Source organism: Prionailurus bengalensis, chromosome A2 (genome assembly GCF_016509475.1).
Source record: "Prionailurus bengalensis isolate Pbe53 chromosome A2, Fcat_Pben_1.1_paternal_pri, whole genome shotgun sequence".
In the NCBI taxonomy this organism is placed as follows: domain Eukaryota; kingdom Metazoa; phylum Chordata; class Mammalia; order Carnivora; family Felidae; genus Prionailurus; species Prionailurus bengalensis.
In genome coordinates this window covers 81,337,397-81,364,687 of record NC_057348.1, presented here as the reverse complement: position 1 = coordinate 81,364,687, position 27,291 = coordinate 81,337,397, and the positions used below count along the sequence as shown (strand labels likewise).

At 35.4% G+C, this 27,291-nt stretch overlaps 1 protein-coding gene across 1 annotated transcript in view; it reads right to left on the bottom strand.

Moving 5' to 3' along the window:
* PTPN12 (protein tyrosine phosphatase non-receptor type 12) overlaps positions 1–27,291 on the bottom strand; it is a 104,358-nt gene that overhangs the window by 62,383 nt on the left and 14,684 nt on the right. Inside the window, exon 2 of the mRNA XM_043588683.1 lies at positions 237–345. Coding sequence (XP_043444618.1) covers positions 237–345 — 109 coding nt within the window. The remainder of the gene's footprint in view (positions 1–236; positions 346–27,291) is intronic.

The following is a 27,291-nucleotide window of genomic DNA, read 5'->3' as shown; positions in this document are numbered from 1 at the left end:
TGTATTTAAAAGTAAGTATCAGAATAATTGTGATGCTTAAAGAAAAAAAAAGCAAACAACAAAAACTACTTTCAGAAGGAAGAACAAGAAGCACAATCACAAATTATCTTATAGTGTACCTTACAAAAGAGGTACTAACTCCTTAACAATCAAACTCATTAGGAAGAATAAAACTAGTTTAGGATAGAAACTTATTAACATTTCCATTTGTTCTATGAAGGGCATTTCAAACTTACATGGCAGTATGTCCTTATATCTGTTCTTTTTAACATTTTCTTCTTTTTCTCCAGTGGCTGTAGGATAAATCTTTTCTGTTCTATATTTGGTAGACAATCTTCTTAATCGCTTAAAATACAAACAAAAAAATTTAAGTTTATACAAACGTTAATACTTTCAAAATTTTAATGATTTACAAATAGCTCTTTATTGAATTTTGCTAACCCCAATTCCTTATAACTCACTTTCCTATTTTTCCAAGCTCACAGTATTTCCCTCTCTCTTAATAATTAACCCTAAGGATAATTGTTTTTTTACCCTAAGTGCAAACATAAAATTAATATTCCAAATAGCACTCAAAGGGGACACTAAAATAAAAGTAAGAAATTTGTTTAAAGACATCATTAATAAGCTAAGTCAGAATATTTAACTCAGTCCTTAACTTACTCAAGTAATTTTAGTGTTTAACTATGGGTCCCTAAAACCAAGTAAATAATGCGTAAAAGATTACGTACAAGTTTCTTTATTCCTTCCCTCAATAAACCTTGGGCACCCATGATGTGCCAGGCTCCTTCCAAGGCATAAGCTAATAATTACTTATAAGACACTACAAAACAAAGTTCTTTCATATTGAATTGGAAATGTCTAACAAAGACCAATTCTGCTTATTCACTGCATTACAGAAGTGGTTTGTGAGTTAGTGACAAATTCTTACCACATATGGCAGTAGGGATGTTCTTTGGGCTGGAATATTTCTGCGTGTCAGTAATACACTTCCTGCTTTCAGAAGCACTGAAAGTCAGCATTGTGAATTGTTTAAATTCACTACTCAACTACATTGCTGAAATTTAATTTCAAAGGAGCCTACTTTCTTCCAGGCTTAAAGACATATTGAAGGCATTTTGGTTTTACTATTCAACAAATTATTGAATACAAATGAAATGAACAAAGTCTGGTAACATTTAACTTTTTCACCATTTTACTTTTACAACTTGTGATGCTGATATTTAAGCAGTGAAACATTTTTTTTAAATCACAGACAGATTATACATAGAATAGTGAGTCTTCTGTTTCTTTGAAAAACCACTAAACTTTATCATGACAATTCTTAGAGACCTAAATCAGGAATACACATTTTTTTCAGTAAGATGAAAAGACTTATTAGAATCCTGTTCTGCACTGGCACAATGCTGAAGTTAAATTCCCCACATTTATGATGCTATTTTCTATGGTAATAAAGTTCTCAAAGTAGGATAGGGGAAAAATTATATTTGAAAGTAAATGGGCTGTTGGTGAGGATGTGGGAAAACCAGAACTTTAATACAATGCTGGCAGAAGAAAACATTAACACAACCCCTAACGAGGGTAATTTGGCAATTTTAAATACATATATCCCCTTAACCCAGGAATTTTACTTCTTAAAATCCACCTGCACAGGTGAAATGATATATCATGCACAAAGTTATTTATTGCAGCATTGTTTAAAACAGCAAAGGACTACAAACAATCAAAAAAGTCTATAAATAGAAGACTGACTAAATAGATTCATTTCATTTATACAAGTAAATATGATAATGACTGAAAACCAATAAGAAAGTTCTTTATATATAGTGATATGGAAATACTTCAAAATACATATTAAGTGTAAAAAGCATGGAACACTACAGTGTATATAATATACTACTGTTGGTGTTAAGAATAAAAATATTATTTGCATTTCTTTGTACATGTGCACAAAATATCTCTAGAAGAGAAACTATTAACAAGGTTGTTGTCTATGGAGAAGAAAAATGAATAGCTATAGGAAATGGATGAGAAAGAAACTACTATATGCCATTTCATACTTATTAGATTATATAAATGTATTGCCTATTCAAAAAATTAAATGTTAAGGGGTGCCTGGTTGGCTCAGTCAGAGGAACATGAGACTTTTGATCTCAGGGTCATCAGTTCAAGCTTCATGTTGGGTGTAGAGATTACTTAAGTAAATAAAACTTAAAAAAATAAAAATGAATGCTACAAAAATTAAAGGAAAATAGAAAAGATTGCTCATGATTTTCTTAATCCACATTAACAAAGATCTTCCCAGTTATGCACATATATAATTAGACTCTATAATTTTTTTGTTCAAAGATTTTAATTTTGTTATTTATAGTATCTTAATACATTCCAAAATATTGTATGTGAATGTGACCTACAGAAGGATATCAATCTAAATATTTGCAGAAACACCAGGGGAAAAGGAATGTAACTTAGGTAATAAACATATAGAACTACAAAGAAAAGGAGGAGGGGATGTATTTAATTATAAAATATAAATACACTTCTGGAGTATCTGCTGCAATCACTCCAAGCATTTCTTTTTTCATATGATGAATTATTTTATTGAGAAATGGGCAAAATAAAGATTTTATGTGAAATGACTTCCTTTTTCATATAATAAAACTTAACACTTTTGTGTACAAATAAGTATCTCATTGGAGTCTGAATTTTTATATGTCCAGTTTTCTTGAAGCCTAGCACAGCATGGAATGCTTTCTACTTCAAGCTTCCCATGAAGAATGTTCTATTAAAATAAGCCTACAGAAGTAGTGTACTTAAAAAGTTTCATACACATCAGAAATACTCATCTCTGGTGTAGTATAAATAAAACAAAGATGATCTGTTAAACATAAAAACTTTGTACATTAAAAAAAAAAAATCAACATCAAAAAAATTCTACCCAAATGTATCAAAAAGGTATCAAGGCGCCTGGGTGGCTCAGTTGGTTAAGCGTCCAACTTAGGCTAGGTCATGATCTCACAGTTCATGGGTTCTCACAGTTCATGTGCTGACAGCTCAGAGCCTGGAGCCTGCTTTGGATTCCATGTGTGTGTGTGTCTCTCTCTTCCCCTTCCCTGCTCGCGCTCTGTATTCCTCTCTCTCAAAAATAAATAAACATTAAAAAAAAGTTAATATGAGGATAATACCCACACTCAGAAAACAAGCCTCCAAATCTTATCCATCTTTTAAGTCCTGGCTCCATCAAAGTTTTTTATGTCTCTCGTGCAAAAATAATCTTTCCCTTCTGAGTTCTGTTTAGACTTTACACACATTCTTAAAACACCACTTCCTTCTCTTTATGATAAATATATAAAAAGAATACACTTTACTTCCCCTACTAAACTGTAAGCTCTGTGAGTACAAGATTATAGTCACATTGATATTTAAGGCCTTGCACCCCTAGAACATATTAAATGCTTACATGTTAAATTAAATTTAGAATAAGATTTGAATGCTGGCCTAGACAAAAAATTTTGTTCTTTTAATATATCATAATTAACATCCAAATAGTGCTTGAAGTAGAGATAGCACCAAACCTCATTTAACTACATGAAATGGAAGTATCTACACATGCAATTTCATTTTAACTTCCTGACCACCAATTCCATTTTCTCTAAGTGAAATTAATTACTAGGAAATTAATTAATTGAGAAACATGTTGTAAATACTAAGGCATCTTATTCGTAAGTAGAGTGCATGTGACAGACTGTGTGAAAATAGCATTAAGGAAAACACTAATAAAATAATTCATTTATTAAGCTTAACAATTATTTAATATAATCCTAAAGCAAGAAAGTACTTTCAATCATTGACTATCCTAATTGGGCAAAAATATAGCTAACTGGCATATTTACATAGGCTTATAAATACCAAACCTTGTGTCATATTTTCTTTTCTTTATGCAAACAAAACTAAAGGCCTTTAAGAAAGATTTCCAATTGTCTATCCTTAAACATCTTGAAAAAGTCACAAAATAAATTCTTTTAAATAATTTCTTATCTCAGAATTACTGTCCTAAAAGGCATATCTGATCATTTAAATTTTAGTCCCTCACTTAAAAATCCTCCAGTGGGTCTATTAGCTCCAAGAGAAACTACCAATTCCTTTTTTAATTATAACACATTTTGAATGCTGCCTGTCCAGTTTCCTAGCTTCTTTTTATAACACTCTCTTACTTAGAGTTTGATGCTTCAGCCACATAGAATCACCACCACCGTTGCCACAAGCAACCCTTCATTCCTCAACATCACAGTTTGACAATTTTTACTCTTGCTGGTGAGTTAATAGTAGGACTCTGGCTAAAGTGTTATTTCCTTTGTGGAGCTTTCTCAAACCTTTCCTTAACAGCTCCTCAGCTTCCAGCACTGAATAGTCAATAATACATTACCCTATTACCACTTGTGAGATTCAATCTTATATGTCTCATCCACTGAACTATAAAACTGAAGGCAGAGACTAGACTATCTTATTGGACTTTAGAGACCAATGAATTATGTATATGACCAAGATCTAATGCAAATAACATTAAAAATGGGTAATTCATTTCTTTATTGAGCTTTCTTAGACAAGTCATACAGATGTCTCTAATACATTATAATTAAAAAAAAAAATTTAGGGGCGCCTGGGTGGCGCAGTCGGTTAAGCGTCCGACTTCAGCCAGGTCACGGTCTCGCGGTCCGTGAGTTCGAGCCCCGCGTCGGGCTCTGGGCTGATGGCTCAGAGCCTGGAGCCTGTTTCCGATTCTGTGTCTCCCTCTCTCTCTGCCCCTCCCCCGTTCATGCTCTGTCTCTCTCTGTCCCAAAAATAAATAAACGTTGAAAAAAAAAATTAAAAAAAAAAAATTTAACATTTATTTATTATTGAGACAGAGAGAGACAGAGCATGAGCATGGGAGGGGCAGAGAGAGGGGGAGACACAGACTCTGAAGCAGGCTCCAGGCTCTGAGGTATTAGCACAGAGGCTGACACAGGGTTCAAACTCACAAACCGTGAGATCATGACCTGAGCTGAAGTCAGACGCTTAATTGTCCTGAGCCACCAGGAGCCCCTCTAATACATTATAATTTTTAACACAAACAAAACCCAAACTTAATATTCACTTTGTTTTAAAGTTCCAAATTATTTTCTCTTTCCTTCTTTTTTTCTTTTTTTTTTTTAATTTAAGTTTATTTACTTATTTTGAGAGAGACAAAGACAGCATAAGTCGAGGAGCGGCAGAGAGAGAGGGAGAGAGAATCCCAAGCAGGCTCCACACTGTCAGCCCTGAGCCCGATGCGGGACTCAAACCCAACAAGCCGTGAAATCATGTCCTGAGCTGAAACCAAGAGTCAGACACTTAAACAACTGAGCCACCCAGGCACTCCTCTATTTCTTAAAACACAAAAATTTTATTTGCTTAATCCTAAATCAATAAACTTATTCTCAAAGGCTTCTAAAAGTCACATGCAATAGAACTATGCTCTTTTTAGATATCCATTTGTGTGTCAAGATTTGAGTTCCTTAACAAGGTAGAACAGTTTCACTGTTTATCAAAGACTTTAAGCTAATGAGTATGTGTTGTGTGCTGTTTGTTGTATCTGTCCAGTCAAACAGCTGTATACCGGACTGTCCACTGAGTGTCTCATGAGCATTACAAACATGTCCAAATAGCACTACCATTCAACAGTTGTTCAAGCCTAAAAGCTAGGAATCATCCTTGATTCCTTCCTTTACCCTCTCCTACAACATCCAATCCATCATCAAGTTGTGTTAGCTTCAGGTCTAAAATATATCTAATTCTCTTCAGATTCACTGAACACTTAGAATTCATAATACATTGAGACAAGAAAAGTATTAAACTTAATTGTTGACTGGATTTTATATCAGGACAATTAAGAAAAAAATGGACACAAAAAGTAATAGAGCTAAAATGCAAATTAAGCTAACTCAAATTCTTTTGGGAATAAAATGGAATATAAATAAATCAAATATTGGAGCTCAAGACTTCTCTTGCTATTACCAGGCCACACACTATGGTGCCAAATTCCTCAATATCAACACTTAAAAAACAGTATGAGTTCCAAAAGACAATAATTTTAGTAAATATGCACACAAGAATATACAAATCATAAAACTGTACTTCAAGGTGAAATCAAAATGAAATCATACTTTAAGCTTAAAAGTTATATTGCAGCAAAATACAAGAATACCTAACACATAAAATAGTAGTGCATTTGCCACTATTCTGAAAAATTTCTGAAGCAATTACTGGAGAATCTATCTGAATTTTAAAAGGTATGGAACTTGGCAAACAGTTGGAACTAAATAATAACTGTTAAATGAAGAGATTCACCTGGTTTTATACCTGAAATATTTAACTGTCCTGTTACTACCATACAAGTTGTATGATCATTAAGTCAAAATATTTTTTAAGCCCAAATACAAAGTAACAGCAACAAGTAGTAAAATCATAGGATTTTCCACTAAAACTATACCATCTCTAACCAGCTTTTCTTAAATCTTTACAAACCTATTTATATAAAAATATGCATATTACTAATACCTGTTACAAGCAACTAAAAAAACCAAAAGGTCTTTAAACTATACATCTGCAGTGCCTACCTTTAAGTGTAAAATATGCAACTCTGCCTTTCAAAATTCATCTTCCTATCTTTGCTCATGCTTTACCTGCTGCTGTATAACAGACTAACTTGTCTGCCATTCTTTTTCAGATACCAAAGCTATGCCATTAGGATTGATAGTAAAGGACACATTGTGAAGTAGGGGCCAATCATATGGGTCTTTAGGTAACAAAAAGATTTTCTTTGTTCTTGTTGATTTCAATGCTTCAGTTATTTCCCTAGTAGTATACACCAAACAAACTCCTTGGTTTCTTCTAGATCACTACAGAAATTGTCTTGCTAAAACATTTCCTGAGACTACTCCGGGCACCAACCTCCATCTTCCACTTCCTCCCAAAGTGCTTCCTCATCGCTACCCACAGCCCATTATATACGCGTCTAATCTAGAACATAGCACAATTTACAACAGTTAATATGCCATCAGAACATGGATTCCCTGAAAATGCACACCCTGTCTTCTTATTCTATTAATACCAGCTACTACCAGCATAACCCATGACAAATAGTAGTAATTTAGATCTTCTCCAGTGTTAATGTCCAGAGAAAATGAATACAAATTAGAATTGACCAGTATACTTACGAAACAAATTTCTCTGCCCTCTTACACTTCATTATCACTTCACAATGGGACAGCTTTGAGTCAGAGAAGCTGGGATTCAATTCCTATATCCATCAATTACTAGCAAAGGAGAACTCAACGTAGCACCTTTATAACCCTTTCTGAAGGGGTAAGCAGTAGACCTTAATTTTGAGAACTTGTTTTAAAATAAACCTCTGCACTACAGACTTGTATTTTAAAATAATAAATATGGCAAGCATAAAAACTTAAAGAAAATAAGAGTTATAGAAAATTCACAATAGTCTATAATCGTTTTTTGCACAGCCTAGACAGCAAGCAAAAATTTTCCTTAAAGGAAAGCCTCCTGCTCTTGGGTCAGAAGAGAAAATACAGTGCTTTCTCAAGATGGAAGTAAGTTAGGAGGATGTATGCAAGTTTATCCTCTCTCTACCTCCAAATTATATTCTTGTGGAAATAAAGTAGAAGTCCATTTCAATGACGAGGACAACAGTTTTGTGATATATACTAATGTTACTGAAATGAAGATATTTAATACAACAAATGGAAAAGAAAAGAGTTCCCAGGTTTGATTACTTTGTTTCTACACACAAGTTCTTACCTTTTCTTTCATCTCTTCCTCAATCATTCTGGTCCTCTAACCATTTAACTCATGAAACTGTTGGCTCCAGATTTTACAGGTCAATCCCAAATTCAAGTGTTTTGTTCCATTGTCTCCACAGCAAATTGCTCAAAAATTCCAAAATTTGGGTATTAAACCTATGGCCTCTGACCATGCCACCCTTCATCTATCTGGTAATGTGTCTTGATTTAAGCAAACACTGTCACTTCAGTCCCCATTACCCTTTAGTTTACACTGGAAAATACTTTGCCAAGCCCAGACTCTTAAAGTGTTCCAAAGCAATCTATCACCAACCTCATTATTCCATAACACAGACTATGAACCATATAGTAAAATTGAGAATACTGAGCTCCAGCTTTAACACATTAAGCCATAATAATATCAACTGTCCAACTAAAAAATTAAGGAAGACCCCCAAATTAATAGCATGGTTACAGAATTTTTACTTATCTTTGCAAAAACAAATACAGCACAGGAAGAGTCACCTTAGAAGTTTAACAGAGTTCAATACATATTTACCACTATATGGAAATAAATTATTTTTTGCTAGGCTACACTGCTTCAAAGCTGTGGTCAACAGACCACAGTTTTAAGAGAAACTGGCACTTCCTAGTGAACCACTAACTCCTGAACCCCTTAAAATTTTCATTCTTCCCTTTACCACTTCGACTGAAACTTTTATGAAGTCACCAAAAATATCCAAATGACACCAAAATCTCAAAGCCTTAATTCCTATTGAGTATTTAACAAAGATGATCCTCCCCTTTTAAAAACTCCTTTCTTAGATCCATGAAGCAAGGGTCCCTTGATTTTCCTTTTACCCTGCTAATTACTCCTTTCTGGTTCCTCTGCTTCCCAAATCCTAAATGTTGTATTCTCTTAGGGAACTGTTCTCTCCTCAGATTTCATCTTTTAGCGAGGTTATCCCCTACGTATTGTGACTTTAACAAGTACATTTATGAAGATCCAAAATTTCTATTTCTATCCTGACTTTTCTCTTCAGTTCTAGTTCCATATTCAAACTGCTTACTGAACATCCCCCAAAGCAATTCAAACCTAACTAGATAAAAAGAAATCTACCTGACTTTTCAAATGCTTCTATGTCTCTTTCTTTTCATGGCACCTCTACCCTCCTTACCTCTTCAGCCTTAAGAACTCCTAGTAGTTTTGGGCTTTCCCCTCCTTATCTATCTGACTTGTTTCCTCTCACACCCCATCAATTTCAATTTCTGAAGAATCCACCTCAGTAAGTATCTCCTAAACCTGGCCTTTACTTTCTAGGATGGAGACAGAAAGTTGTTTTCATATAGGATACAGGTTACTTAATTTTCTTTCCTTTAATTACACTGTTTCAATTAAAAATAAAAAGATTTAAGAAATCCTTTGAATGAGGGAAAAGAACAAACTTAGTGGGCATAACAAAATAAATACTATAATTAACATTATTTATGTAATAATTACTTTTTGAATATGATAAACTAATTACATTAATTAATACATGTCAAGGAGTAAAAGCAGAAGAAATGCATTTTTTAACCATGCATGCAAAGCACCCTACATAGCACCTAGCATAGAGCATACCTTTAAATACAGAAAAATTGAGGGGTGCTTGCATGGCTCAGTTAGTTAAGCATCCGACTTTGGCTCAGGTTATGATCTTGTGGTTCATGAATTCGAGGCCCACATTGAGCTCTGTGCTGACAGCTCAGAGCCTGGACCCTGCTTTGGATTCTGAGTTTTTTAAACAGGAACTGGAGCTGGTAATGAGCACTGTGATCTCAAATATCTCACTCCAGTATGGCACCAAATTGCCTCTCTCTCTCTCTGCCCCTCCCCCACTTGCACTCTGTCTCTCTCAAAAATGAATAAACATTAAAAAAAATTAAATACAGAAAAACTGACATGAGTATGTAAGATTTATTAATAGATGAGGAATTTAACAGAAAATTTTCATTAGCTGCTTCAGATTGGCTGAATTGGCAGACACCAAATTACCTTTACTTGTATATTCAAATATACTGCCAAATTTTTATTCTTAAAAAGCAATTTAAGGGGCACCTGGGTGGGTCAGTCAGTTAAGTGTCTCTTGATTTCAGCTCACAGTTCGTGAGTTCAAAAGCCCCACACTGGGCTCTGCGCTAACAGTGCAGACAGAGCTGCTTGGGATTTTCTCTCTCCTTCTTTTCTCTCTGCCCCTCCCCTCCCCTCTCTCAAAATAAATAAACAAACATTAAAAAATATAGCAAAAAAAAAAAAAGCAATTTAGTCAAATTTTGTGTGTACCCTAAGATTTGGTGCCATACTGGAGTGAGATATTTGAGATCACAGTGCTCATTACCAGCTCCAGTTCCTGTTTAAAAAACTCAGAAAGCAATTTTTAACTGTACATTGCACGTCTATTTAGACCCATTAGACAAATCATAAGCCAAATTCTAAAATGGTAGAATAAACTGTCATCGATGTTCTAATTCTTCCATTATTAATCTACACAGAAACCACATAAGCGCTAATTGTTATATATATATATATCCAAAAGCTTGAAAATTACCTAGCAAACCAGAGTAAGTTTACAAGCTGTATTTTTGCACCTTCTCATTTCAACTCCCCAAGTCTAGTAATAAGTAAAGCATTACTATTGAAGGATCTGTTGTGCCAATTTTTCCTATCAATGCATAAAAATGTTCTTGTTTAATAAAAGGTATTTATGTTTTAAGATATAAAAAATTAAGTGTAATGAAGGATCTACTTTAATACAATCATTACCATTTTTCAAAAAGGAGAGACTAAGCCGAGATAAAGTCACGTTAGATTGCCAAACTTTTGTCTGTATTATTAGGTTTTAAATTTGTAATAGAAACACAGTTTGGCAACTCCTCAAAAGGTTAAATATAGAGTTACCATATAACCCAGCAACTCCACTCCTAGGTATATGCCCAAGAGAACTGAAAACATAAGTCTGCATAAAAACTTGTACACAAACGTTCAAAACAGCATTATTCATAAAAGCCAAAATGGGAAACAGCTCAAATGTCTGTCAAATGATGAATAAACAAAATATGGTATATTCATACAATGGAATATTGTTTAGCCATAAAAAGGAATGAAATACTGATAACATACTCAACAGATCAATCTTGAAAACATTATATTAAGATATACAAAAAGCATATATGATTCCATTTATATGAAATGTTCAGAATAGGAAAATCAATAGAGGCAGAAAGTAGATTAGTGGTTACCACAGTATTGGAGAGAGGGGGAAATAAGATGTTACTGGTAATGGGAATGGGGTTTCTCTTGATGATGAAATGTTCTGAAACTAGATAGTAATGACAGATGCCAGCTTTGTGACTATACTAAAAACCACCAAAATACGCATTTTAAAGAGGTGCATTTTTACGGTATATACGAATTAATCTCAATATGTGAATTTGCCTCAACAAAGCTATAAAAAAATTTATAAAAAAATTATAAAAAAGTTATAAAAAATCCTTAAAAGGAGGTTAATAGGAATTATTAGCAGCATCAGAGCATGCTAACCAAGGCATCCAGTCCCATCCAGGAATAAGGAATATCCATCCTCCTCAAAATGAGTCTTATTCAGCCTCTGTTCTTCACTACATTCTCATTAGAACATTAATTTGACAGAGTCAAGCATAACAAGACTGCAGAATCTGGTCTACACAGGGTAACACAAATAAATCACAATTAGGTCTACTAGAAACTTGTGCCAGTGAACTTACACACACAACTTTTTCAGGGAAGGATAGGTAAGTATGATGAATAAGAAAGATAAAAATGGGGGCACCTGGGTGGTTCAGTTGGTTAAGCGTCCTACTTCAGCCTAGGTCATGATCTCACCGTTGCCGAGTCCAAGCCCCACATCAGGCTCTGTGCTGACAGCTCAGAGCATGGAGCTTGTTTCAGATTCTGTGTCTCCCTCTCTCTCTCTCTCTCTCTCTCTCTCTCTGCCCCTTCCTCACTCATGCTCTCTCTCTCTCTCTCTCAAAAATAAACATTAAATAATTTTTAAAAAAAGAGAAAAAAATGGAGTTTTTAACATGACTTGATGTCCAAACCACACTAATGAAGCTAGCCAACGAATCTGGAAGACTGGATATTTAAGAAGACAGTAAGCAGAAAATGGTGAGGGAGAGAGGGAATAATTAGTAAGCTAAGATTAGAGTTAAAGTCTAAACTCTGTCACTTCTATAACTCTAACCCAAGGTCAAGAAAGACTCAAAAAAAAATTTAAACCTAAACCTGGGTAATTAAACAAATACATTGTTCTTAAAGTTTCAGTTTATTTCTCTGCAGAAATAAATTGGAAATTATTTTTTATACTAAACATTCAGATTCCTTGCAAAAAGCATTTGATTCTGACATTGTTTTAGACTTAGTCCTGAAGGCCAGGCCACCCTACTAATGAAGATATGTGTACCCCAAGTTACCAAGGGCATGATTCGATCTTCAAATATCTCTTTGTAATAATGATAAACAGTGTTCCTCTTTCTTCCAACATGTAAAACCCAACACAAATAATATGTTACATAAATATACAAACTTATGCTATAGAGGAAATACATGACTAAAAATAACTTAAAAATATAATCTAGAATGGGTTTCTTAACTTTTTTTGAGTTTATTTATTTATTTTGAGGTAGAGAGAAAGAGCGTGTGCATGTGCATGAGCACAGCGGGGGAAGGGCAGAGAGAGAGAGAGAGACAGAGAGGGAGGGAGGGAGGGAGAGGAAGAGAATACCAAGCAGGCTCTGCATTGTCAACACAGAGCCTGATGTGGGGTTCAAATTCACAAACTGTGAGATCATGACCTGAGCCAATATCAAGAGTTGAACACTTAACCAACTGCACCACCACCCAGGTGCCCCAGGTTTCTTAACTTTTTAAGAAAAAAATACAAAAGAAGCAAAAATTTTAAATAAAAGATGCAATATTTTGACAGCTTTTGAAACTGGGGTCAAAGTCACTGAAGAGAATATACTTTAAGAAGAAACTTTACTGGGGTGCCTGGGTGGCTCAGTCAGTTAAGCGTCCGACTTCGGCTCAGGTCATGATCTCACAGTCCGTGAGTTCGAGCCCCACGTCGGGCTCTGTGCTGACAGCTCAGAGCCTGGAGCCTGTTTCAGATTCTGTGTCTCCCTCTCTCTCTGACCCTTCCCCGTTCATGCTCTGTCTCTCTCTGTCTCAAAAATAAATAAACATTAAAAAAAAAAAAAAAAGACGAAACTTTACTGAGTCAAGCAGAAGATACGTCAACATGTTTAACAGTCTTATGAGGAAAAATGATAAATAACTGAAACTTCAGCTGATTATAAGAACTATTAATTAAACTGGAAATATGATGCCACATAACTATTCTGCATAAGAGCGTTTTACTTTAAAAATGAATCAAATTTTGTTTTATTATAATTGGTAACTTTTATAAACTGATGCTTCTCTCTGGTAAAGACGGATATATAGAAATATCTTGATATAAAGAACTCCCACAACTCAACAACAAAAAAACCAAACACCATAATTAAAAAATGGGCAAAGCACTGGGTAGATACTTCTCCAAAGAAAATATACAAATAACCAACACAAATGTGATTAGATGCTCAACACCACTAATCAGCAGGGAAATGCAAATCAAAACACAATGACATATTATCTGACAACCCATTACAATGGCTACTATCAAAAAAATAAAGTGTAGGGGGACTGTGGAGAAACTGGAATCCTTATGACTACTGGTGGAAGTGTAAAATGGTACAGCCATTACGGAACACAGTATGGCAGTCCCTCAAAAAACTGTAACTTGACATTATCAGATGGTCCACTATTTCCACCTCCGGGGATATATCCAAAAGAATTACAAGCAGAGTCTTGAACAGAAACGTGTACACTCATGTTCTTAGCAACGTTATTCATGATAGCCAAGAGGTGGAAGTAAACCAAATGTCCACTGATGGACAAATGGATAAACGAAGTGTGGTACACATCTACAATGGAATATTATTCAGCCTTAAAAGGGAAGGAAATTTCAACACATGCTAAAACATGGATGAACCTTGAGAACATTATTCTAGTTGAAATAACTAGAATATTGTAAGTAAATAAGGTACTTACAAAGTCTTAAAAATAAAAAGTGGAATGGTGGTTGCCAGGGACAGGGAAAGGAGGAGAATGGGACTTCTGAGGACAGAGTTTTCATTTTGCAAGATGAAGAGAGTTATACACATTGGTTGCCCAACAACATGAATGCACTTAACATTAGTGAACTGTACACTTATAAATGGTTAAGATGCTAAGCTTTGTATTTGAATTTTGCCACAATTAAAAAAAAATTGTAATGAAAAGCAACCCTTTCTTATTTGCTTAAAAAATAAATGTCCAATCCAGTTATAGAAAGGGTACAAGCCGGTTGTGGGTAATGTCATTGAGTATCTCAGATTACCAGGCCACACAACATTCATAGAACATTAGATAGCTCTGATGAATGACCAGTTATGGTTTTCAAAAAAAAAAAAAAAAATCTACTTTTCCAGTTTGCTGACATACTAGATTCAGACATTTATCGTAAAAGAGTGAAATTCAATTATCACCCTCATTAGAATGAATGATCTCACATCATTTTCTCCTAACCTATCCTATGTGCCAGATTTTCTTTTAGGTGCTACAAATATAGTGGTAAATGGGACAAAATCCCTACCTCATATAGCATACATTCCAAAAGTATATCCTGGTTGTGTAGCATTTATTATTTCTGCCTTTTATATCCATCATTTGTTTACATGTTTTAACCCATCCTTACCACAGCTGCTATCAAAAAAGATTACAATTCCCTGTCTGTCAGAGACAATCTTTTATACTTCTCTTTATTTCCTGAAAGTGCCTAGTGTCTTCCATGTACTATATATTAAACAAAGCCGGCAAGAATTTAAAACAAAAAAAAATTTTTAATGTTTAGTTGAGAGACAGAGAGAGACAGAGAGAGAGAGAGAGAGACAGAGCATGAGCAGGTGAGGGGCAGAGAGGCAGGAAGACACAGAATCCGAAGCAGGCTCCAGGCTCCACTCTGTCAGCACAGAGCCTGACGTGGAGCTCGAACTCACGAATGGTGAGATCATGACCTGAGCTGAAGTCAGACGCTTAACCAACAGAGCCACCCTGGCACCCCAAGCATGGCAAGTTTTTTAGACATAATGGTAACTGATAACCACATTCAGAACATCACATAATCAATAAAATTGGCATTCTACTATGATAGTTATAACACACTTAGTTCACTAAGTTGAAATAATATAGTCTGTATAAGTGGAGATACACACTTAAACCCCTTTTATTCGGTTCTTTATTATATTACCTACAATGTCACCAAGGAAAGCTTTCAATCTTTTATCACCAGGGAAAAAATGTGCAGAATAAATGGGTCACATAATACACACATTTAAAAAAACTCATCAACATATCCTTAGAGATGAGATGTGCGTGTGTGTGTGTGTATATATGTGTGTGTATGCCTTACATATATACATATACATATATAATCTAAACATGTAATACATTAAATTTAACTTCTTAAAATATATACACTCAATACATGCAGATGCTGAAACATTGAAACCATACTGACAAGTTGTGTCATGGATTCCCAAGACCACCCTCAGAGTCAATGATTCATGAGGAAGAGTCCTAGGACTATATACAATCATATTCACAGCTATGATTTATTACAGCTAAAGGACACAAAGCCAAAGCAGCAAAAGGAAAGATGCATAAGGCAAAGCCCAGAAGAAACTAGGGACAAGCTTTCAGTGTCCTCTCCTAATGCAGTCACATAGGACCCATTTAATTCCTCCAGTAATGAGTAATGGTAACACTTGTGAAGTGTTGTCTTCCTGGGAAGCTCATTAGAGAGTTAGTCCCACGTGTTTTTATTGGGGGCTAGTCACTGCCTTGCGCAGACTAAAATTCCAGACTCCCAAAAGCAAATCAGGTGTTCAGCATAAACATACACATACAGTAAAGGTATGGTAAGCTACTCTTATCATGGAATGATGGGAACTCTCCCAAAGGTGTAAATTCCCAGAGATTAGCCAAGAGCCAATCTTGCAAGCATGCCATTCTAAGGATAGCAGTTTTAGGTTTGCTATGTTAAATCTATTTTGCACACAATTGGAAAATAAAAAACAAACTCCCTCTCCTCAGTATTTCTTTCCTTATAAGTAGTCAACCATGTTAAACTTCTTTATTAATAGATATTTTGTTTTACGAAACTGCTACAATGAACATACTTGGACATACGATTTTATGCACAGATGCAAATACTGTAAAGAAAAGATTCCTAGAGGTTGACATGCTGGTTCAGAATATACACATCAATTCTATTAGAAGTAGCCAAACTGCCTTGTGAAAAATATTTCACCACTTTACCTTTCTGTCAACAGATCAAGAATGCTAGTTTTTCTATTATCTTTACCAACAATTGCTATGATCAATTTTTGAATTTTACCAAATTTGGTGGAATCTAGTGAACCCCCACAAAACTTAATGTTGATTAAATATTTCTCGAATTATTAGGGAGTTTGGTGACTTTTCCCCATGTTCGGTAATTATTTGCATTTTTCTTCTGTTAATTACCATTCATAATATATGCTCATTCTTCTATTGGGAGTGTTTTTATCAATATATAGAAGCTACTCATGTTTTATATAATCCATCAACTGATATATGTGTTGAAAATATTTTACCTAAATCTATATGCTTACCTTTTATATTACAGATTTTTTTAATGAGGTCATATCTGATCTTTATTATTATATTTGTGCTTTAAAGGTAAGTCAGGAGAAAAAGTATTCTAATTCAGAATCAGCTTTGCCCCTAAATGATGTTTTCATCAATCTCTTTACATCAACATGACTCCCTCTAAACAACTATTTATTACATTAAAAAAAAAATTTATCCAAATAAGGTAGTTTTTTGAACTTGCTTATTTTAAAATAAAATGAAGAAAATTAAAAAAAATAAAATAAAATGAAGAAATCTGATGATTCAGCTACTTTTTATACTAAAAAAAGTAGTCTTAGGCAAAGTGGTATGTTTCTGCATTACTCTGTGAGGTAACAATTCTTAGGTATCCAGCTAATTTCTAATAGGATGAGGACATAAGTGTGACTCAATACTACACCATCAGCTTGACTTCTTTGGGACATACAACACTTAATATTCAATGTGTAGTGTGGGTACACTGGCAATCTCTGGGGTTAAATTATTTTAGATCATATCCTCTATAACCAAATAACATTGATTGCTTTAATTATAAATCTTTTGCTGACCAGAACATTTCATGAACACAGACCAAATCTACTTTTATCTGTGGAAAACTGACCTAACATTTATTCTAAAAATTCACAGTACTTTAACCTATTCCTTGTTTGTTGTCTTAGAAAATACTTACAGGGGTACCTGAGTGGCTCAGTCAGTTGAGCATCCGACTTTGGCTCAGGTCATGATCTCACTGCTTGTGAGTTGAAGCCCCACATCAGACTCTGTGCTGAGAGCTCAGAGCCTGGAGCCTGCTTCAGATTCTGTGTCTCCCTCTCTCTCTGCCCCTCCCCCACCCACGCTGTCTCTCAAAAGTAAATAAACATTTAAAAAAAAATTTAAAGAAAATACTTATAAATTCACCAACCACTCTACTATATTAGCTATTTCTGTTAAGTGCTATTTTTTTTTTACTGCCCTTATTTAGTTAATGCTGCTATTAATTGCTGTTTCCTAAAGTCCATTTATTATTCCCACTCTCATTTGTTTACACAGAGTTCCCTATACTTGTAAAGTCTCTCCACCACAATTCACCTATCCTTATGGATTCATTTTAAAAATCCTTTCTTATAAAGCATTCCATGACTGTCCTAACAGTATATGACTTTTCTCTTTTAGGAATCCTCACTGTACAAAAATGTCAATGTACTTAATGCCACTGAACTGTATACTTTTACAAGTGGTTAAAATGGTGTACATTTTACCACAGTAAAACAAAGCTGCAAAAAAAAGGGAATCCTCCTGGCACTTTGTCCTGTAGTATTGTCCTCAGTTTTGCATTAGTTATTTGTGTACTTCATTATTTCCCCATCTCTACTGAAAATGAGCCTATTTGCCTTACTTTTACATACTAAATTAATGCTACACTCTTTCAATAGAATTTTATCTTTCAGCGAAGTTGTTACATTGATAAAAGACTTTAAAAACATACGATCATATTATCAGTAGATTATTAAATATTATTTATCAAAATATACACTAAATAGTAGAGTACTAAAGACATATGAACAGAAATGCTTTGATTGATAAGTTTGCAGAGATGAAGTCACCTCCCATGTGATTAAAAATGGTTCACATGTATATCCATTGATGGATGAATGGATAAAGATGTGGTATATATATATATACATATTTGCAACTGTGTGGATGGAACTGGAGGTTATTATGCTAAGCGAAATTAGTCAGAGAAAGACAAATATCATATGACTTCACTCATATGAGGACTTTAAGATACAAAACAGCTGAACATAAGGGAAGGGAAGCAAAAATAATATAAAGACTGGGAGGAGGACAAAACGTAAGAGACTCTTAAATATGGAGAACAAACAGAGGGTTATTTTAGGGGTTGTGAGAAGGGGAGTGGGCTAAATGGGTAAGGGGCATTAAGGAATCCACTCCTGAAATCAGTGTTGCACTATATGCTAACTTGGATGTAAATTAAAAAAATTAATTAAAAATTTTTAGGGGCGCCTGGGTGGCGCAGTCGGTTAAGCGTCCGACTTCGGCCAGGTCACGATCTCGCGGTCCGTGAGTTCGAGCCCCGCGTCAGGCTCTGGGCTGATAGCTCAGAGCCTGGAGCCTGTTTCCGATTCTGTGTCTCCCTCTCTCTCTGCCCCTCCCCCGTTCATGCTCTGTCTCTCTCTGTCCCAAAAATAAATAAAAACGTTGAAAAAAAATTAAAAAAAAAAAATTTATAAAAATTTTTAAAAATGGTTCACACGTGGCACACCTAGGTGGATCAATCAGTTAAGCATCTGGCTCTTGATTTTAGCTCAGGTCATGATCTCATGGTTCATATATCAAGCCCCATGTCAGGCTTGGTGCTGGTGGTACGGAACCTACTTGGGATTCTCTCTCTCCCTCTCTCAAAATAAATTAATAAACTTAAAAAAGAATCCCATGATAAGAGACAAGGGACACTAACATGTGTAATCCACACTCAAGTGTATTTAAGGTGAAGAATGTCAACAAATAGTTGACAGCCAGCAGATATGTTAACAAATTCTAGGTGTCAGGCAAACACTTATTTCAAAAGTTCTGCCAGTCACTTTCTCAAATTAGGGATGGATGATCATGCTGCTGGTGCCATCCATGACTACACTGAAAGAGGCAATAAAACATAATAGTGAATAGCATAAGTTTTATAGTTGGAATAGTGCTTCCACTTACTACCCATGTGACCTTGGGCAAGTTCAGATTCCTCATCTGTAAAAATAGGACTTGGATTAGTCTGAGGATCCAATGTAAAGGACCTAGTGACATTTACTGCAGAGTTTATCATATAAACAAGATATATAGCATTATATATATATATATACACACACGTCATTATTTGTGTTATCTGATAAACATACTTTGCAAGTATATTGTAGTGACTAATTTATCTAACAAGATTTACCAAGCACCTATCATACAGCCATTGGCTAGGTACCGAAGTATAAAGACAAGACAGACTCAGGCCACTGGATCTCAGAATCTCTGATTCTGGATCTCTGGTCACTGAAGTCCTTACAACCTAGTAATAGAAACAGAAAATAAATATATAACTGCAATATCATATGGTGAATTATAATCGAGATAGATGCGAAGTGCTATGGGAGCAAACAAGGAGAAAACCTTTACTTTGTCAAACCCTGTATTTCATCAACAGTTTTCTGCCATATCATATACGTTGATGCACCTTAAAAGAGGAAACTTCTGCATGGCATTACCTACTATTTGAGGTCTACTGCTCCCACTGCTCTTACCATGCTGAAGGACAACGTTGGCCATCTGTTTCCTCATCTACAAAATGGACATAATATCTTGCTCATTTGGTTGTAGTGAGAAGTATGAGAGTTCATTAAGCACAAACTGGCACCACCTCAACATTTGTAGGGCTTTAAAATCATTTCCTGGATTCCATAATCTCTGGGCTTTAAGCCAGCTCTGGTTGCAATGGACGACCATTTGCTTTTGTGATAGAATGCCATGTAAACAGCAGCACAACAGTGGCAGCACAGAGGATAGAAATGGAAGAAGGGATCCAGGGTTAAATGAGGAGAGAAAATAAACAAAATCAACAGATTAGCTTTTTGACTTGTAATCACTCCCTTCCCCAGTTTTTTTTTCCTTGAAATGACTATAGGAGGTTTACCTTTCAGGACAACTCCTATGTATGACGGGATTTCACAAACAGGGCAATTCTCCCACTGCTTTGAAAAATAAAATAAAATCTATTCTTTCCTATTAACAACTGCTTAAAACTCCCTTAATATCTTCTATTTCTCAAAAAAAAAAGAAAAAAAGTTTTTAACGCAAATCTGTCATACCTTCTTCTCAGTGCTTTTGACAAGGTAACCCCAGGACTCCTAATCACCAAATCCAGGTTTAAATTCAAATTCTCTTTGAAAATCCTCAATCCATTTGGCCTCTACACCACCTTCCAGGTTCTGCTCCTAACTCTAGCAAGCACTGAGAGTTTATCAACCTCAAACAGGCACTTAAGTGTCTCTAACATTCTGTATTCCTTTTTCTTTATTCTTTCTCTCTTTCTCTCTCTCTCTCTCTCTCTCTCTGTGTGTGTTTTGAGAGAGAGAGAGAGCGTGAGTGGGGGGAGGAGTAGAGGGGGGGGGATGGTGGGCTCTGCGTGGACAGCAGAGACCAACACAAGGTTCGAACTCACAAACTCTGAGATCATAACCTGGGGCAAAGGCAGACACTTAACCAACAGAGTCACCCAGGCACCCCTCTCAGTATATATTCTTTACCTCAGAAATCTCATCTTCTTCCATGAGTTCCACAATCAACCCATACACACACAAAAAATTACAATCTAGAGGGCCAACCATGACACTGACCTGAGACCTAAACATAGTACATCTACCACTGAACCAACTCTTCAGATTCATCTTTCGTCCTGTATTCCCTATCTCATTACTATCACTTAGTGTCCAAGTTAGCTTAGATGAGTTCTTCCTCACCTTCCAATATGACCAAGTCTTGTGAATGCAACCTCAGAATGCCTTCTGAATTTATCCCTTTTCATTGTCTTCAGGCCCTTCTGCTTCAACTAGTGGAAAGCTTTAAGTGGTCTCTCCTTCTGTCCTTACCCTTCTACATTTTATTCTCCATACAGCAGCCACATGATCCTGTTAAAGTTAACATAACACCTAAGAGTAAAACCCAAGAGTAAGGTTCTCATCTTACTTAGAGTAAAAGCCATTCTTCTTCTTCTTTTTTTTTTTTATGTTTATTTATTTATTTTGAGAGAGAGAAAGAAAGTGCGAGCAGGAAAGGGGCAGAAAGTGAAGGAGATAATCTGTCAGTAGAGTCTGATGCAGGGCTCAAACTCACCAACTATGAGATCATGACCTGAGATGAAACCAAGAGTCATATGCTTAATCAACGGAGCCGCCCAAGTGCCCTGAGTAAAAGCCATTCTTACAATGACCTACAAGAACCTAGTCAGCCATAGCTTCCAACCCTACCACAAATCCACTTCTCTGTCACCTATTCTGCTCAAACACAGAATTCCTTCAACACTCTTAACTCAGGTCCATGGGACCTTTAATGCTCTACCTGGAATGCTCTCCTCGAAGATAACCTCATTTCAAGTTTTGGTTCAATGTCTTCACCACCTTTTGTAATAGTATCTCCTATACCTGTGATAATGGTAGATTGATCCTATTCAAAGCCTATTTTTCATTCTTCCATATTTTAAACCCACATTTGACTTTGCAGTTCTTTTGACCTACAAGATAGAATCTATCTTGGAAATGGTGGAGGTGGAAATGGTATTGTAACTGGCTTTGGTCAACAGAATGTGATGGAAGTTACAGTGTGCCAGTTCTAACTTGCGTACTTTCCCCCTCAGCTGCACCTCTGCAACAGCCACGTGCCACAGCCGATAGTCTACTGGAGAATAAGAAACATATAGTACAGTGCCAAGCAATCCTAGTCATCCCAGCCACAGCCAGGCTAGATGTGCTGACAGACAGCCAACCCTCAGAAATACGAATGAACTCAGACAAGAGCAGCAAAATTGCTTAGCTGACAAACCAATGGCATGTAAAATATGTATATATATATACATATATATACATATATATGTATATATATGTATATATATGTATATATACACACACACATATATACACGTATTTTTTTTGAGAGAGAGAGTGTGTGTGTGTGTGTGTGTGTGCACGCACACGCACGCAAGTAGGAGGGAAGAGCAGGGAGGGGAGTGAGGGAGTCTTAGGCAGGCTCCATGCTCAGCATGGAGCCCAATGCAGGACTCTATCCAAGGACCCTGGGATCATGACCTGAGCCAAAATCAACAGTCAGATGCTTAGCCAACTGAGTCACCCAGGTGCCCCAAGAATATTATTATATGCCACTAAGGTTTTGTGGTTGATATACAACATTATTGTCATAATAGATAACTGATATACTCTACTTTTTTTCCTCCTTACTGTTTACTGGCCTCTGTAGCACTTAATATCTGACCTACTTATATTTACTTGTGTACGATGTTATTTTCTCTTACCAATAGAATGTATGTTCAATGAGGAGTTGTAGTCTTCAGGGTCTAGGATAATACCTGGTAACAGTAGGCATTCAATAATTATTAAATGAATAAATAAAAATAAGCATGATGAGGGACACCTGGGTAGCTCAGTTGGGTGAGCATCTGACTCTTGATTTTGGCTTAGGTCATGATCTCATGGTTTGTGGGTTCGAGCCCTACATCAGGCCTGTGTTAACAACATGGAGGCTGCTTGAGATTCTCTCTCTCTGCCCTTCCCCTGCCAATGCTCTCCCCCCCCCCCAAAAAATAAATAAACATTAAAAATAAAAAAATAATAAGCATGATGATTTAATAAACCATTTAGATCTATGTATCCTTGTCAGGTATCTTTTTTTTTTTCTTTTTAAGTTTATTTATTTATTTTGAAAGAGACAGAGACAGCACAAGTGGTGGAAGGGCAGAGAGAGAGGGAGAGAGAGAATTTCAAGCAGGCTCCCAGTTGACAGAGCAGAGCCTCATATGGGGCTTGAACTCATGAAACCATGAGATCATGACCTGAGCTGAAACCAAAAGTAGTATGCTTACCGACTAAGCCACCCAGGTACCCAGGTATCTTTTCAATCCAGGGAAGCCATTATATTCAGAGCTAGTCTTTCAAATCACTATATCACAAAGTGTTAAAATCAAGATTTTTACAAAGTATTATAATTTTACTAAAAATTATACTTTGTCATTAGTAAATATTTTTTAAATTTATGTATATTATTTGTTTAGGCTTCATCTCATCCTAATTTTTAATATGTATTTTACAATAATAAGTTTTACACAGTTGTATAAGTAATGTATAAAATTATAAATGAGTGAAACTATATCAAGAAGGTGCACACCTAAAAATTTTAAAACTCAAGTTTAGGCAGCTCTTTCTGCCCATGGGCCCTGTCCCCATGCTTTAACACCTTTTTGCACCATAAATAAATAAATAAATAAATAAATAAATAAATAAATAAAGTTTAGACATCACTGGCTTAGAGAATAAAGTCAAAACTCCGGTTACTATCAATGATATCTTCAGATAATTACATTATACACATTATTTTTTTCTCGATCATCCAAGAGAGTCCAAAAGAGAAAAAGAGCAAGGGGTTGCCTTTTTCTTTCACATTTATTTTACTTCTCACTTAATGCCATTTATCACTTTTCATTCCTATCATTTATTTAGAATAACATCTAACACATATTATTCACATTTCAACTAATTCTCACACTGCAAAATACTCCTGTTTTGTGGATAAGGAAACTCAGATTCAGAGTAGTTTAAGTAATGTACTCAAAATTACATACAGTAAAAATGGCTAAGTTTAATCCAGATAAAACTTGTGATCTACCACTGCTGGAATACCCAATATAACAACACCAGGCACTCAAATTGCTAAAATCAAATATATCATAAAGATATGCTACTTTTGTCTGGTCCTTTCTGTCTTGACATCTACTCGTTCCTTCCTTAACCTCCTATGATTAAATTCCCTCCCACTAGTATGAAAGATTACTTTTCTTCCCTCTTCTAGTTACAACATATCTTAAAGATAAAAGAGTGACAATTTATATATATATATTCAATCTACAGTCTATTTTAAAATAAAATTCTTTCTTTTTTTTAATAAAATTTTCTAACCCTTCTTTAACAAGAAAAATAAGTGATATGATAATTATGGAATATACTTAGATATGGCATAGTATTAGATATGCCATAAACAATATATGGTTTGCAACCAATATAAAAACTGACATAGGGGCGCCTGGGTGGCGCAGTCGGTTAAGCGTCCGACTTCAGCCAGGTCATGATCTTGCGGTCCGTGAGTTCGAGCCCCGCGTCAGGCTCTGGGCTGATGGCTCAGAGCCTGGAGCCTGTTTCCGATTCTGTGTCTCCCTCTCTCTCTGCCCCTCCCCCGTTCATGCTCTGTCTCTCTCTGTCTCAAAAATAAATAAACGTTGAAAAAAAAAAATTAAAAAAAACCTGACATATAATAAAGTAGTAACAGAAAATTAAATGTATTGGTTAAATATTTGTCCTATACTTCTAGTTTAGATTAAGTTGCATTTTCCAAAAATAAAAATAATTTGCTAGTCATCACAAGAATGTAGAGTATGGGGGTATCTGGGTGGCTCATTTGGTTAAGCATCTGACTCTTGATTTTGGCTCAGGTCATGACCTCATGATTTCTAAGTTCAAGCCCCACATCAGGCTCCATGCTGACAGTGCAGAGCCTGCTTGGGATTCTCTCTCTCTGCCTCTCCCCTGCCTCCTTGCAGTCATGCACACTCTCTTTCAAAATAAATAAACTTTTTTTAAGAAGATTAAAAAAAAAGATTGTAGAGTATGAGAAAATATTAGTATTTTATTATTCTTTGAGACTCTTTACCACATTAGAATAATCCATGTCACTATAGTCAGTTTTACAAGATTAGTAAGATTCATTCTTATTTCTAAATATTCAAGTATTCCATTGTATTTCCCTTAGGACATACCAGGGTAAAAAACAGAAAGTATGTTGCATCTGAGCCACTATTAGAGACAGAGACTAAAGAGGTAGGTATAAATGATGCTTCAACATCAAGGCAAGTACTTAAAAAGGAAAGGAAAGGAAAGGAAAGGAAAGGAAAGGAAAGGAAAGGAAAGGAAAGGAAAGGAAGTTAAAGAAAAGAAAAGAAAATTAAAGAAAAGAAAAAGGAAAGAAAAGAAAAAAAGACAGTCAACAGTGCTGAATGTTAAAGAGGCATCAACAAAGATACACATTACTATAAAGGATGTACTAGATGTGTCCAGAAGATCTGGGGCAACCATAGTAAATGCAATTTCAGCAAAATGGTAGACCTTGAAATCAAATTACAATGGGGGTTAAAGGAACAAATAAGAGGCTAAGGAAGTGAACCTAGCCAATGCCTGCCGGACTACTCAATCAAGAAAGGAAATAATAGTTCCTATGAATGTTGATTTTCACAAATAAAAATTTTTTGTTTCAAGTTTTTGAATTATTAAACTTTTTTTTTTAAGTTTATTTATTTATATTTGAGAGAAAGCACAAGCAGGGAAGGGGCAGATAGAGAGGGAGACACAGAATCCAAAGCAGGGTCTAGACTCGGGGTTGTCAGCATAGAACCAAGGTGGCCTCGAACTCGCCAACTATGAGATCATGACCTGAGCTGAAGTTGGAGGCCCAACCAGCTGAGGCACCCAGGTACCCATCCTCTTTATACTTTTCCATAAAAGACCAAAGCATATAATATATTAAGCATTAAAACCATATTTCTCTTACTTTAATAATCTTCTGCTATCCATATTATAAATTAAATAAGAAAAAAATTTTAAACATCTAATAATGCCAGTGAATAGGTTTAACGATAAATACTTAGACATACCCAGTTATTTCAGTTGCAGAATCCTATTACTGATATCCATCTACTCTATGTTCTTCCTTGGCATTTATGTATAATCTATTTACAGTATTAAAAGAAAAGAATTACAGCGGTGCCTCAGTGGCTCAGTCAGTAGAGCATGTGACTCTTCATCTTGGGGTTGTGAGTTCAAGCCCCATGTTGAGAGTAGAGCTTACTTTTTAAAAAAGGTAAAGAATTACAGACACTGGGCATAAATTACAGGAAATTTCTCAATTACACAGTACATCCGAATCTATTTCTAACACCCATTTCCAACACACATTAACAAATCTTAAACACAAACAGGTCAATGGACAAAGTAGATAAAGAAAACTAGACAAAAGGTAGCAGAGGCGCAAAAGCAGACAGATACAGAGGACAGGAAGAGTGACAACAAGGCAATACATCACAGTACTTAATTTTAGATGACTCAGGACTAAAGGTACTATAGATTTATTTTATTGATGCGAAATCTGTTGTGAAGAAAATATATTAGTCTTTCAGATAATGCTATATTTCAGATATATATTCAGGGAGTGAACAAAGGATGACCAGACACAATGCTTCAATAAAATAGATCTTTAGAATAATGTTTGCTTGCAAAAAGGTAATGTTCTGGTTCTAATATTTGAACTCTGAAAAATTACAATTTAAATTTTAGATACCATAAACATGCAGCATACAGACTACTTTAATTTTATAGTTTTCACACACACAAAAATTTGCCTTTTAATATGTATTGTTATATGCAAAATAACACTCTACCAGAACCAAAAGAATGTTATCTCAAGTCATAATGACTTTTTTCTTAAGTTTATTTAAGAGAGAGTATGTGTGAGGGATAAGCAGAGAGAGGGAGAGAATCTCAAGCAGGCTCCATGCTGTCAGCACAGAGCCCAACATGGGGCTCAAACTCACGGACCAGGAGATCATAACCTGAGTTGAAACTATAAGTTGGATGTTTAACCAATTGAGCCACCCAGTGCCCCTCAAGACATAACAACTCTTTATCTTTTTCCCTTGTCTGAAGCAAAGTGGGTAGCGTTTATTTGGGGCTGAAACCTTAATAATTTTTTTTTTCAGTTTTGCTTCAAGGATTTTTTTTACTACTCTTTGCACTGCCTGCCTTGTTAGTGAACTATCACTCTCTTTCCATAGGA